General features: G+C 42.2%; 1 protein-coding gene across 1 annotated transcript in view; it reads left to right on the top strand.

Annotated features, from left to right (window-relative positions):
- CNTNAP2 (contactin associated protein like 2) overlaps window positions 1–14,625 on the top strand; it is a 1,359,261-nt gene extending 1,344,636 nt beyond the window's left edge. Inside the window, exons 22-23 of the mRNA XM_029921999.1 lie at window positions 7,328–7,408; window positions 9,490–14,625. Coding sequence (XP_029777859.1) covers window positions 7,328–7,408; window positions 9,490–9,689 — 281 coding nt within the window. The 3' untranslated portion in view covers window positions 9,690–14,625. The remainder of the gene's footprint in view (window positions 1–7,327; window positions 7,409–9,489) is intronic.
- Window positions 14,626–15,061: the final 436 nt, after the last annotated feature.

Raw genomic sequence — 15,061 nt, 5'->3', positions numbered from 1 at the left:
AAATACCAGTCATCAGGGAATGGCTAAAGCACATTAAATAAAAAATAATAATTTTCTGGCATCGAGCTCAGATTGGAAGAGAGAATAAAGTGAAACGGAACAAAGTCGTTGGAAAGAACAAAGGCACGTATACATCGTCGGGCCCTGCCCCCCTGCAAAATCCATGCTGCAATCTAAATTAAATTATAACTAATAGCGGCAGTTTTGTTCGAGTATCTCAAATTATCACTTCAGATGCTGAGGCTCACGTGGTTTCCATGGCGACGTTTGCTCTACGAGATGTCAGCTACTATCTATAATTTTTTTTGGTCCCTGATATATGACATCCTGAAGCTTTTAGTGCCTTTCGTTTGGGGAGTTTTATGTTAGATAATCTCGATTTCCTTTCATATGCATTTAAATGTGTGTTTTATTTGCAATTGGTTTCTGAGCCTAAAGTCTACACTTTTACATATTTTGAAACTTAGTAAATAAGAACTATGACTACCTCATTTATTTTGTGGACCAAAAAATCAACAAAAAAAGCTTTATTATTCCATTTTCTCCCTCCCTGCTCCATGGGACAGGCAAGAAATTGGAGGCTAAAGAATTCAAATGTCTCTTTAATAGTCTGTTCTCGCAACCGTTTTGTAAATCATTTATTTGGGCTTAAGCACCTGCCTGGAAACTTCTATTTTTCACATTCTCCAAATGTGATAAAAAAATTTTTTTATTCTAACAGCGATCTTTTAAGGCACAATTAGCACTGTTCATGATTTCATGATTTCACTAGTGTCTCCATGGAGGTAATAAACCTTCTCTCTGTGCCGGTGGGGTTCACAAGGGACTCGTGTCTGGACCAAGAGAATATTGGCCTTCCGTTCTCCTACAGTGTTGGTTCGGCGGTCACCACATTGTTCAGCCTGTACCGTCATCATGCGGAATTATTTTTTGGTCAGATGAATTGCCTCTTGCCCTCAGGATTTGAAGCCGGACAAGTTCAGACACCTTTATTTATCCTTGGCTTCCCTGGGCAGTTAGTTCACCAACCACAGGGGAAACAACTGAGCCTTCACTGTCTTGAGACCGTGCAGTTGTGTTGAGGATTTGATAGAGCCAGTGTAGACTGTCTTTTATGGGGAGCCATGTCCCCTAGGCCTGCCCTTCCGAAGTTTGCTTTCTCATCAGAAATAGTTCAGCCTAGTGTTTTACAAGTCGTTTCTAGAGCCTATTTCCTGGGTTCAGACACTGGTCCAACACTTACTGGTTATGGGACCTCAGACAAGCTTTTAGCCTTCCAGAATGGGATGGGCATGCCAGCCTGTCAAGGTTCACATGAGGATGGAACGAGTTAATCCACGAAAAGGACTTAAAACAGTGCGTGACTTGGAGCACCTGGGGGGCTCCATCAGTTAAGTACTTGACTTCAGCTCAGGTCATGATCTTGACATTCAGAGTTTGGGCCCCACGTCAGGCTCTGTGCTGACAACTCAGAGGCTGGAGCCTGTTTCAGATTCTCTCTCTCTCTCTCTCTCTCTCCCTCTCTCCCCCTCCCCCGCTCATGATGTGGTGTGTGTGTGTCTCTCTCTCTCAAAAATAAATAAACATTTAAATTAAAAAAAAAAAACAGTGCCTGACTTGTAGGAAGAGCCATTATTATTATTATTATTATTCCCTAATTACCTTGTTCCTGAAATTTGAATTTCATGTAAATTTACATCTTGTACTCCACCATGGAAGGACAACACCTCTAGGTTGATTCCACCAGCCACTTGCTCTCCTGGGCCCTGATAAGTTTTATATGTGAAGAACGTGTCATCCAAACGATGACTACCTTGCAATCCTAGCATTTAGAGTTTTACTAGCCATCACATACAAACAACCTGCACGGTCACCAGGGCCCTGGTCGCCTGATGCCCCTTACCTCCCGGCAGGCAGGGTTCAGACCTTGTCTCTCAATAGCCCGGGTCGGCTCAGCTGCCAGGGACCAGCCCCAGGCCCGCCCTGCACTGCACACAGGGTGAGAGCGGCTGGTGAGACTGCCGCTTGCTTTCTGACAAATCCTTCCAAGAATGCAGCAAAGGGAAGGGCAAAACATTCATGCCTCCTATTCTTGGGGAGTGAGGAAGGTGTAGTTTTACTTAGCCAGCTCTAAGAACTGATCCCTCTACAGTATGTGTGTCATTATGGGGAACAACCCCCGCCCGGGCCCACGTTGACCAAATTTGTTTGTTGTTTCCTTCCTGGTTTCTGCCCCGAAGAAGGAGGAGGAGGAGGAAGAGGGAAAGTGCGCCAGTACTGAGCTCCCAGGTGGCTTCTCACGAGGCAACGACAGTGGAAGGGAACAGGGTCCATGTGTTGAGTGTGACTCTGACCCACATCTGAGTAGGTTTGGAGCCTATGATATATTTGCCCTCCTGACAAGGAGAGGCCTGGCGTCCTGTAGCCTGAAGCCTCAGCCGGGCAATTTAATAAGCAGGGGGTGGGTGAAGACTCTCTCATCATCGATTCTTCCAGAAACACCATCTGCCTGTGTGGCACTGGGTGGAGAAAGGGAGGAGCGCTGATCTCTAGGTGTGTGGAGGAAGCATGGTCTGTGTATGACCAGTGTCGTTGGGGTGGCCAGACAAGAAGAGGACACACGCAAGGGAAATACACAGAAATACACACGCTTCCATGAGACTCTAAATCAGAGCTAACCTAGCACCATGCTTGGGTGGTTATCATCATGTTCTATCATTTGGAGAGCCAGGAGAAAAGTATATTGGATATAGTCTTTGCCTATTTGATGTAAGTCTGGTCTTAAGACTGTTAATAGCTAGAGTTTGGAATTTTTATTTAAGTAGGCTCTACCCACAACATGGGCTGAAAGTCATGATCAAGAGTCACATGCTCTACCAAATGTGCCGGCCAGCCTGTGTGGACCTATTCGTGCCATTTCCCAGAATATAGGTTCCTTGACACTGCAGCACCCCTATGATTGCTCTGCTCTCCCAGCAAACAGGGATGAGGCAGAACAGAATGGAGTATGTGTCATGGATGAGCTTTGTCCTGTGGTCTCACTCATGTCTCTTGGTTTCCATGTTTTCGTACATGCATTTTCCAGAGGATGTCGGTACCCCAGGGGGAAAGGACAGTACAATGAAATAATTTCAAATATATCTAGCAAAATAGCAATTGCTCTGCTTGCCAGGATAAAATGGATATGCCTCAAGGGAGTAAGGACTCACATGCATCAGGACAACCAGACTTAAGTTATAAATGAAGCAGTGAAGGATGCCTGGGTGGTTCAGTTGGTTAGCTGGCCGACTTTGGCTCAGGTCATGATCTTGCGGTCCGTGAGTTTTAGGCTCTGCACTGACAGCTCGCAGCCTGGAGCCTGCTTCGGATTCTGTGTCTCCCTCTCTCTCTGCCCCTCCCCCTCTCATGCTCTCTGTCAAAAATAAAATAAAACATTAAAAAAATTTTTAAAAGATGAATGAAGCTGTGAAAATAGTTATGCTCCTGCGAGAAACAGAACACTGAACTTGAATTTCATGAGGACTTCTCTTGTACCTCAGGGTTTTCCACTGGTTGTTTTCTGATAATAACCAAAGACTAGTGGACCCAGGAACTATTAGTAGCTTTCCTATATTTAATGTGTTCATTTCCTTTGTTGGGAAGAATAAGCATGCTTCCTGGCTTCAAGGGTTGAGTCGCATTTAGGCAGCTGACTTCCAAAATTATATCTGCACGGGGGACTGTGTCACGAAAAGAGGACTGCAGAAACATTGACATGCCTCTTAATGGACTGATTTTATTTTATTACATTTTTTAATGGTTATTTTTGAGAGAGAGAGAGAGAAATGAAGCATGATCAGGGAAAAGGGCAGAGAGAGAGGGAGACACAGAATCCGAAGCAGGCTCCAGGCTCTGAGCTGTCAGCACAGAGCCTGACACGGGGCTCAAACTCACGGACCAGGAGATCATGACCTGAGCCCAAGTTGGACGTTCAACTAACGGAGCCACCCAGGCGCCCCAGACTGATTTTATTTTAACAGACATCTCATTAGCTCTAGCTGCTTGTCAGCACTATTTGTCACTGGGACTGCAGACATAACTGAGGTCAGCCTTGCCTTTGAGAGGATGGCAGCCATGTAAGGAGGGCAAGAATTAAGACTGATTGGCTGACAAGAGGGCCAGACACATAGGTGGCGAAGGCTAGTGATAGGAAAGAGGTAAAAAAAGATTTGATGGACAGAGAGGAAAGGCAAGGCAGAGGTGAGGGGGCCGTATGGATAAGCAAAGACGCATCGACCTGAAGCATCAGGAGTCTGCGTGCCTAGAATGTCAAGTTGGAAAAGTGGTCCTAGCAGGGAAGAAGCAGGAGAGATTCAGCTCAAAGGAGGCCTTCCTCCCCCTACAGAGGATTTCGGATCTTATACCAAAGGTGATCCTGGGGTGAATTTAAATGTTTTCTTCTAGCTCTTTTCATTCTTCTTGCGTCATCTCAGGTCACACCCACGCTTTCCGGTACTGTTCACATCAATAACTTCAAGGAAACCAGGGAGCAGGGCAGATCCACATCTCTAAGTATCTGTGTGTTTCTGCAGTTTTGTGGCCAAGGATGCAAAGCTGAACAGTAGGTTTTGGAGCAGAGAGAAACTGCGGTGTGTTGTCCCATCGCCGTGACCTGAAGCAGAAAAGCAAACAGCTTCTTAGAGTCACGACCATCACAAAATAGAATAATCACAAAATTGCCACTGTCATATTTTGTTTCCATAGTTAATGTATTTTGAAGGTTCATGTTATTTAAAATTGATGAGATGTCTGAGTTTCTCAAAAGGAGAAAAATAGAAGCCACTCAGAGGATACCAAATGTCCATAGACATCTCCATCTGGGCGTCCCATAGGCACCTCAAGCTCAGTACCTTCAAGATAAAACGGATCTCTCTCCCTCATCCCCTGTAAAGCTGCTCCTCCTGTAGGCCCTGCCCAGACGAAACTGTCTGGATGGGATTGCCTCACCTGGCTGCCTCTTCAGCCCTCAGAAGGCAGGATGGAGAAGATGGATGACCTAGGAATTAACTCTGCATGGGTTCCAATCCCATCTGGGCCACTAGACAAGCTTGATGACTTTCTAGAAGGACATGGACTAAATAGTGTCCAGAGAAGGGTAATTACACTGTCAGAAGGCCTGGAAATGATGTCAAAGATGAGTAGTGAAAGTATAAACTTCCATACTCGAAAAGAAACTCTCCGTCTCTCAGTCTTGGCAGGATGGTTTATGTCAGGTAGGATTATAACCAAATCTTACCATGACCTATGAGTGTATGAGTTATAGCATGGCAACTACGAAGCAGTTTTAAACAATTTACTGTAACTTGATAAGGTCAGAACTAAAACTACATCCATGCTTTAGATTAGTGTTTTGACTATGGAAACCAACTCTTCAATGAGGCACAGAAATTTCTCGTTAATAACAATTTTCATCTTTATTATTGTTCACCATGGATCCCTAGCACTTAGAATGTTGCCTGGCATAGCATTCTGGAAAGATTTGTTCAAAGACTGAATAAACTCATTTGTCACATCTACAAATAACACTTCTCTGAAGAGAAAACTTAGGTTTAAAGGAGAAACCAAGATTTTTAAAAATTTATTTGGAAACTATTTTTATTCACATGGGATAATTTTATGATCATCTTTAACGCTAGGTGCTGAGCCTATAAATGCAAGATCATTGCATCTTGGGCTGACACTTGGAACTTTGAGTATCAGTCCATGCTGTCCATGCTGGAAAGTCCTAACAGGCATGAGCGAAGTCGCTCACTGTCTATCTCCCTAGACTTAGGATTGGACCAGTTAAAACAAACACACAACAATGAAAGGTCTCTGCCACACCCACCAGATAAGGAATTGGGAGAATAGGAAAAATCCCAAGGACTCTCATTTGTACCTTTCTTCATGTCTGTATTTTAATCAAATCAATAGGCTTATGTGGCACTGATGGCCAAGCTGACTTGGAATATGATTGATCCAGGAACGAATAATTTTTTTCTGGTCTTAAGTAAGGATATCAAGTCAAACAGAGAAAAGGTTAAGTAGCATTTACTGGTAGGATCTGAAATCTCTCTTTCTGGGGGTCTCTTTCCTGGGGAAAAGGAGAGGAAAGGCCCTACTTACTTTTTGTCATTTTCCTGGGGATCCTTAGGAGCAGAGAGCTGGAGGATAAACCTTAGGAAAGCTGCGTCCAAGGTGAGATCCTCCGTGAACCTAACACAGACCTCTTTCCTCAGTGTGTACTCAGTTAATTATGCAAAATAACTACTTCAAACATTTTTTTAATACCTAATTGATGCTGTTCAGTAACCAAGGCTCTGACTAGACTGAGGTGATCTGCTGAAGGAGAAAGCAGTTTCTTTTGGAATATTTGCCTTCAACCCAAACATCAAAATCAGAGGTCCAATGAATATGAAATAATTTATGAAGTTAAATTAGCTCATATGGATGGTAACAGATACTCTGCCAACCTCTAGAAAGACTTCAGGGTCTATTTGCCTTTTGCGTAATTGAAATTCATCCTAGAGAAACACCTAACTTTAATATAACTGATTCTGATTTTTTTATAATAAGGAAAGAAATGGAAACTTTATTAGGCAGCTTATCTTATTCTCAACTCTTAAGAAATTTGAGCCCCTTATATATTCCTGACGTGTCCTGTGGTTTATTAGAGTCATGTAAAATGTTAATTTAAAGAAATGATTCCTTTTTATTTTTTTAACGTTTATTTATTTTTGAGAGACAAAGAGACAGAGCATGAGCAGGGGAGGGGCAGAGAGAGAGGGAGACACAGAATCTGAAGCAGGCTCCGAGCTGTCAGCACAGAGCCCGGCTCGAACCCACAAACCGCGAGATCGTGACCTGAGCCGAAGTTGGCCGCTTAATCCACTGAACCACCCAGGCGTCCCAAAATGATTCCATTTTAAACTAATGCTATAAGATATAAAAGGCTCTAAAACATACCTAATGTAGATAGATAAAAGTAGATAGGAGGCAGATTTCAGCCAGAGATGAGAAAAAGGATTTTAATCCAGAAGCTTGCCTGTCAGTGGAACTGGAGCGGGCCCATACTCCTCCAGAGAACTGACCCTGCTTATCTGGGTCTCATCTGAGAGAACAGCCGGAGCACAGGTGGAGGCACTGTGATTTGTGGAAACAGTGGCAGGATGGGTCTGTCGGAAATGGAGCGCTCCTGGGGAAACAGGAAGCGTTGGAGAGTTGTATGAAAAAAAATCCACATCGGATTATTTGGGATTAATAGTATCCTTGACTCTTACACTTGATTTTTCTATTTCTTCCTCTGTAGCCAGTGCTGATTTTCCATACAATCCAGGACAAGGCCAAGCTATAAGAAATGGAGTCAACAGAAACTCGGCTATCATTGGAGGTGGGTGATGCATAGAACAGGCTACGCACCTGTGGAAGTATTCATTGTTGATAAATGTGTCATCTTAAAAAAAAACAAAACCATCACCTGGATTTTTACTTGATTCATTTTGTTATTTAAATATGACTGAAGATTGCCACATATGGATATGGAGATACGGTTGTAAATGTAATCTGGCTACTTTAAAAAAAACATTTATTTTTGAGACAGAGAGGGATCGTGAATGTGGTAGGGGCATAGAGAGAGAGGGAGACACAGAATCCAAAGCAGGCTCCAGGCTCTGAGCTGTCAGCACAGACCCCAACGGGAGGCTTGAACTCATAAACCATGAGATGGTGACCTGAGCCAAAGTTGGACGCTTAACCGACTCAGACACTCACGCACCCCGTGACCTGGCTACTCTTTGATGCTGACCCTTAAGAATGCGATCATAGTGCTGAGCCAGCCGGAGCCCAGGCAGGCAGGCAGGCCACCATGCAGGAACCCGGATGTCCTTCTCCCTTCTCTCTTCTCTCGTTCTCACTCCCCCACCTCCCAAATGGCCGGGATCGCTGTCTGCAAAAACAGGAAGGACTCAGCCAGTCCGGTTTTAGTTATATTAATAAAGGCCACCAGAAAATTAATAGGCCAGGGCATCTAAAATATTCCAATGTTTTATCTCCCCATGGACAGCCACAGAATAATTAAAGTCTCCTACCACAGGGGCGCCTGGGGGGCTCAGTCGGTTAAGCATCTGGCTTCGGCTCAGGTCATGATCTCACAGTTCGTGGGTTCGAGCCCCGCGTCGGGCTCTGTGCTGACAGCTTGGAGCCTGGTGCCTGCTTCAGATTCTGTGTGTCTCTCTCTGCCCCTTCCCTTGCTCAGGCTCAGGCTCATGCTCTGTCTCTCTCTCTCTCAAAAATAAATATTTAAAAAATAAAACTCTTTCCCCATCTTTTATCTGGATTGTTTGATTTATTTTGAGTTACAACAGTTCCTTTTTTTTTCTAGATAGTTCAAGTCCTTTGTCAGACATACGTATTGTGAATATTTTCTCCAGTCTGTGACATGCCTTTTCATTTTCTTAGTGGAATTTTTTTAAGCAAGAGATTTAAATTTTTATGAAGTCTGATTTTTCAATCGTTTTATGGTTTGTGATTTTTTAAATTCTATCTTAATAGTATGCCTTTTCAAGATTGCGAAGATTTCTTCCTATGTTTTCTTCTGGAACTTTCATAGCTTTAGTTTCTGTTACTAAGTCCGTAATCACTTTGAGTTAACATTGGTACATAGCATGAGATAAAAGTAAACCTATTATTTTCCAAACAAATACCTAGTTATTCCAAAACTCCCTGTTGAAAAGACTATACTTTTTCCAAATTTAATCTTCTTGGAACTTTTGTCAAAAAAATCAACAGACCATACATGTGTATGTCTATTTTCTGGACTCTCTTTCTTTTGTTGATGTATATCTTTCTGTACCCACTACCAGGTACCATGCTTAGTTTATTGTTTTACTTTTATATTAAGTCTTGAGATAGCAACATGCATTCTCCAGCTATTTCTTTTTTGTTTTTCAAAATTATGTTGGCTATTCTGGATCCTTTATTGCCATATAAAATTTAGAACCAACTTATAAATTTCTACCAAAGAAAACATTTGCTGAGATTTTCATTGGGATTGCATTAGATCTATAAATGGACATCAAAACAATACTGAGTGTTTCAGCTCATAAACATGGTGTATCCATCCATTTATCTCCATCTTTAGTTTCTCTCAGTAAGGTTTTATGGTTTTGAGTGAACACAGCCTTGTGTTTTCTTGTGATGTGTTCGTCTTGTTTTGGTATCAGGATAATGCTGGGATCATAAAATGAGTTGAGCAGTATTTCTCCTCTTCTGTTTAACTGTCTATCAATTACTGAGAGAATGGTGTGATCTAATCCCCTTTCAGTCCTGTCCGTATGTGTTGCTGCTGTTTTGGAGTTGGTGTTTTGTGTGGAGGAGGGTGGTGTTGGAGAGAACCATGGCAACGTGGGGAAAGTAGCGTTGCAGGGATGTATACAAGGTCTGTTTAACTTCCAGGACTTCTGTCTCCACCAGGGGTCATCGCTGTGGTGATTTTCACCATTCTCTGCACCTTGGTCTTCCTCATTCGGTACATGTTCCGCCACAAGGGCACCTACCACACCAATGAAGCAAAGGGAGCAGAGTCAGCAGAGAGCGCGGATGCTGCCATCATGAACAACGACCCCAATTTCACAGAGACCATTGATGAAAGCAAAAAGGAATGGCTCATCTGAGGGGTGGCTATTTGGCTGTGGGAGAGGGAGGGGCTAGCTATGAGGGAGGAGGGAACGGGACAAAAGTGCACCCTACTTTATACTCTTGAGCACATCCTTAAAATATCAGCACAAGTCGGGGGAGGCAAGCAACAGGAAATTCTGGAGACTGATCGCCACAAAAAGTACTTTTTAATATTTCTTTATAGCTGAGTTTCCCCTTCTATATCAAATCAAAATAATACAAAAAATGCTTTTAGAGTTTAAGAAATGGTTGAAATTTGTAGGTAATACCGTCTTATTTTGTGTGTGTTTAGAGGTGTTCTGAAAACCCATGGTAACAGGGCAAGTTTTCTACATTTTTAAGCGCCCTTAGAATGTGGATATTTTTTTTTTCTTGAGAAAAGCTGATGCACATGGCCTCCAGCATTCTCTTCCTTTTGCATATAGTCGATTTTTAATAGGCTATTGTAGTAACTAGTTCGTGTTCATATGATCTTTCTTTTGGTGTCCTATAAATCGGAAAAGGAAAGGAAGGGGCCAAGAAGATCTATGGTTTGCCAGTTTTCAAAGACCTCTATCTATGCTGATTCTCTGAGCGTTCCCATCTGAAGCCTCGAAGGAAGTGAGCATATGGTACCTCTTGTGTAGCAACACAACCAGCACAGCAGAGAGAAACACTAAGAAGCAGGGGAAGTAGTTTCATATACTGGGATTGTTAGCTTTATTTTTCATCAAGCTCCATAAGCTAATACTGTTCCATGGGCGTAGTCTTAGACCTCTTCACCATCTGTGACTGTCAGCCACAATGCAGTGGTGACCAGCTGTTACAAAAGATTCTTTCCTCTGTTTTACCTACATCGTGTTAGGTTACATTGTGTGGGGGTGGGGGGGGCACTTCGGTGGGGAATGAGAGCCAGATGCTATGATTTGTTTCCTCTGTTCCTTTTAGAGTTGTAGCAAGAGTGTGGACACTTTTTAGTGAATGCACAAAGTAGGTTGCTCTTCTTATTTTGCTTTAAATCTCTAGTTTTTAAGCCCTTGTGAAAAGTCCTAGCAGACCATGTCCTCCCAATGGACACGCCACAATAAAGCCAAGTTATGATTGTTAGTAGTATTGCTTTACTCTGAATCATATGGAAAAGCACTGCCGTATTCTCCATCACCTAATCCATGTGTCACTGCATCCTAAACAGACACACTGCCACAATTCAGGGACCTCTTTGGCAGATACATTTGAGCCTCAGGTTCATGACCATCCTGATAACTGTTGCTTCTCAGAGAATGGACACGTCTAGTTAGTCTCACCTCAGTCTAATCAGGAATCTTGACCAACTAATTCCAGCAAAGAACTCATTGATTTTATTTAAAAACAATACATTTTGCATGTAAACAGATGGGACAAAGGTCCTATTGGAGCATCCAAAATAAATTTCATTTATCTCTTTTTGTAAATTATACAAGTTATTTCTAGAATGACTACCATTTATGATCATTAGAGTTCAGACTCTGAATTCGTACTTTTAATTTTTTTTCCAAACTCCAACATTTTGAGGACTTAAATAGGATCCCTTTTTTCCTTCTCCTCCTAGAAGGATGTAAGATGAGGTTAAAAAGGTATTGTTGCTATTTTTCTGATAGTGTGCCTCAATAAAATGGAAATTCTAGTTTGTTAGGGTTATATATACATACTTTTCAAGATTCTCAGTATGCCTATGCTTTCTGGAGGATCTCAGTTTCTTGGCTAATGAAAACTGATACCTAGAATTGCCAAGGCCATGTTGTACCAGTAACATGACATATTTCAAAGGAGATACTGGACCAGTCAATTCTCATCAGAACCGAGGTAATAGAACAAAAGGGAATCGGACCGCCTTTCACAGTTGCTGACCCTCAGCCACTGTCATGAACACCCTCACCTTAAACAAGTCTTGATCGTTATTCCATAGTATACACTCTAAAATGAAAAGTATGCAGTATGACTAAAGAGCAGAACAGTATAACACACAAATGACATGTTAAAAACAAAGGCTGTTTGTTTAACTCAGATGACTACCATTAAGGACTCTTGTGTATTGTCAAACTACAAAAGTAAATTTTAAACATTATGTTTTGTAGAAAGGTTTCAGATTTTTTTTAAGTCTACTTTACAGGTATTACTTTTATACTCCAGTGGAAATGTATTGTTTCTTGGATTTCCCATGATAGCTTTCTTCTTTATGCATTGTCTTAGCGTTTTCCCTTTCTTTCCAAAATGATTAAGGGGTTAAAACAATCAAAAATAGTCCCTGATACCAAAATGTTCTTACCATTTCTCCTTACTCTCTTCTTCCCTCTTATTCTGACTCAAAAGGTGAAAAATAAAACCCAACAATTCTCTCACCAAATTTGCAAACCCAGGGCACTGGACCGACTGAGGGATCAGGTCTCCCCTGTCACTGCCACTAAAACATACAGTATGCCCTTAAGGGGGGCAAGTCTGGCCAGCAGACAAGACATAAAAACATGGATAAGGTATTAAGTGACCAAGTTAAGTGCCAAGTGAGTGCTGGAAATCTCTTCTCTTTGGAATTGTGGTCTTCACCAAAAGTCCTAAACATATCTATGAAGGCCATATCCAGTACATTCTAAATGCTCAATAATATGTGAAGATAAAGAACATCTCTTATTTCCAGCCCCCTCCCTTGAGAGCTCAGGACGATGCAGCCTGGCCAGCCATGACATTGTGACCCAAGCTCAGTGCATAATCTTGCTTTGCCAGTCATATTCCGCAAATACTTGACATTCTTCTATCCCAGTCCATTATCAGTCAAGTCCAGAGAGGCTAGTGGTAACCTCTTTAAAAAATAAATATAGGAAAAGAAAAGAAAACATAAACAAGAACCTGCTTTAAAGTTTCAGGAAGAAGTGATGGCTGACGTAGGGTTGTTTGTGCAGGAGGCATCTTCTGTGTATAAAGCAAATGTCTAGTTTTGAGAAGGTAGGAGCAGGACTTTGAAGGCAAGATCGGTGCCATTCTCAGCTCTCAAAATAACATAGTCCCTAGAGCACAAGGCGACTAGCTCAGGAGGTGAGAGGTTATACTGTCAAGGTCTTCTCTGACCCTTAATACATGAGGCTATGGGAGCTAGAAACAAGGGTTTGGAGGGCTTTGTTGGACAGTTTCCCATTGCTTTGTGTTTGATGAACAAACATCCTTTACTAACAGGAACAGAGATTCAAGGAAAAAGAATTGACATGAGCCAGAGAGTAGATCTTAATGTTACTGTTGAATGTCTGTGGAGCGGCCCCCAGAGGCCCGCAGAGAGCTGCGCACAAGGACACGCACCTTAGGAAGCACTGAAGGAAAAAGTAGCTATGAAATGTGAAAACACAGTGTCAGCATGGGGTCCAGAAGAAACTTTTCTTTCCTTCTAGTACAGGATCTGCTCTTTTTAATCCTTCCACTTGTTCTTTTTCTCCTTCTCTTTTCTCATATAAACATTTCAATGATCCGTTTATGCCTCCAAACAACTAGCACCTGATGTAAACCACTTAATATTGTTTCCTTTTCATCGTCCTGTCCAGCAGTTTTTAAAAAGGCAACAGTTCTCAAATTGAATGCCAGGTAGCCAGCCAAAACAGGTCCTAAATTACTAGTGGCAATAGAACCAACTGATCCTGAAATAGATGAGAGGCAAACAGCATGTCTAGCTGATTTGGGCTAAAACAATGAGCGCCATGTTTAAAATGCTGTCATGGGGAGAGTAGACCTGGGAATCAGCTGATGGAGTCCTAACCCTTTCTCGCTCCCTGACTTGCCATGTGACCTTGGTCAAGCTGGTGGACCTTGGTCCCTCTTTGCCCCACATTTAAGATACAGCTGCTTTGCCCACTTAATAAGATAATTGTGAGGTGCCATTGAGTCTTGATTACAGCCTCCTTTGACACCCAATACAGAGACCCAAGTCAATGGAGCCCACTGGATGACTTACTTTGTGGCCTGTGGCTGTAAGTCACACCAAAGAAACGAGGTGGTCACATCCAGGAGTGTGCAGACTTCTGAGGCATTGCGACACAGCTGCTAAATTGTTAATCAGGTAGAATGCCCCAGAGCTAACCTGTCAGTTGTGGGAGATGCAACAGCCAATGGCCAGAGAAATCAGAACTCGATGTGCACAGAGCTGTAAGTTCCCACCCAGATGTGACATGCAGCTTACACATGCCCCCAGTGCCATTGGCTGGCTTATACATACGACAACACAAGAAACAAATGTGATTTTTTCCATGTAGCCTAGTGATGCTGTGCCTACACTACACATACCCTGCATGATAATATTGGAGACTTTAGAATAGATTTTTTTCACAGCAGTATTTTCTGGATTCGAGTGGTGTGTAAAACTCATTGTCAATGAAATAGGGAAAACGTGTTGAAAAGTTGATTATCTCCCGTGGAGCAAAGACTGGCAGAAGATGATAAAGACACCTGAGCGCATAGGTATGAATATCCAACATGCATTTCCAAGGTCACTTTCCAGATGAAAATGTGCTTCAAGAGCAGGTCTGCACAGGTGGCCTGCAACATTTCCAAGTTCAGTTTATTTTAAACAGCAACCACTGGGTTTTAACATGGCTATGAAGACATCCTACCAAAGTAGGCCAAGAGAAAGTTCAGTGGCTGCTGATTCTAAGTTTGGTTGGGTTTTTGCATTTTTTTCAGTGAGCATGGTGACTGTGGAGGTCAGGGTTGTGAAGAGCTGGGCTAAGTATTCTTTCTGTAAAGTCGATTAGGATTCCACCCTGTGAAATGACACAAAAGTTCTCTCTCTAAAAGCAACAGCATGTTAAACTACAATGAAAGAAGGAAACTATGTATGTATGCCTAATATCCTTTGTGAATGTCTTTCATTTAACTGAAATTATATTAGAAACCAGATTGATAAATAAAAAATCCAAAATAGTTTTAATTATCCTAAAAGCGATTCTTTGTGTTTTGTTCCACTTGATTCTCTTAGAAGCCATTTTCATCCTTCAGCAAAGAAAGTTCCAGGCCTTGGAACACACCTCTGTTGGGAATATAATCCTTCCCCAAACTGCAGCAATACAATCACTCTTCAAAGATGGGTCTTCTACGGACGCATTCATTGTTAACCTTTGGCCACACATGCCTCCCCCCCGCCATTTTTCTTGATGTAGCATAATGGATACTGGCTTCATGTTTTCGATTAATTTACACACAGCTTGATAAAATGTGGTTAGAGTAAAGTGATGTCCAGAATACATTCTGAGCCGTGTTTGGAATGAGGGAGTAACACTGGATAATGGACAAATGGATTCAGGCCAGTCAACCAGACAACAGAGATTTACAACATGTCTTTCTAAATGCACTCAACGCGCATTAAGATCCGTAGCCC

This window comes from Suricata suricatta, chromosome 2 (assembly GCF_006229205.1).
Source record: "Suricata suricatta isolate VVHF042 chromosome 2, meerkat_22Aug2017_6uvM2_HiC, whole genome shotgun sequence".
Taxonomy (NCBI): domain Eukaryota; kingdom Metazoa; phylum Chordata; class Mammalia; order Carnivora; family Herpestidae; genus Suricata; species Suricata suricatta.
Note: the sequence above shows the minus strand (reverse complement) of the source record. Positions and strands in the feature narration are given on the sequence as shown.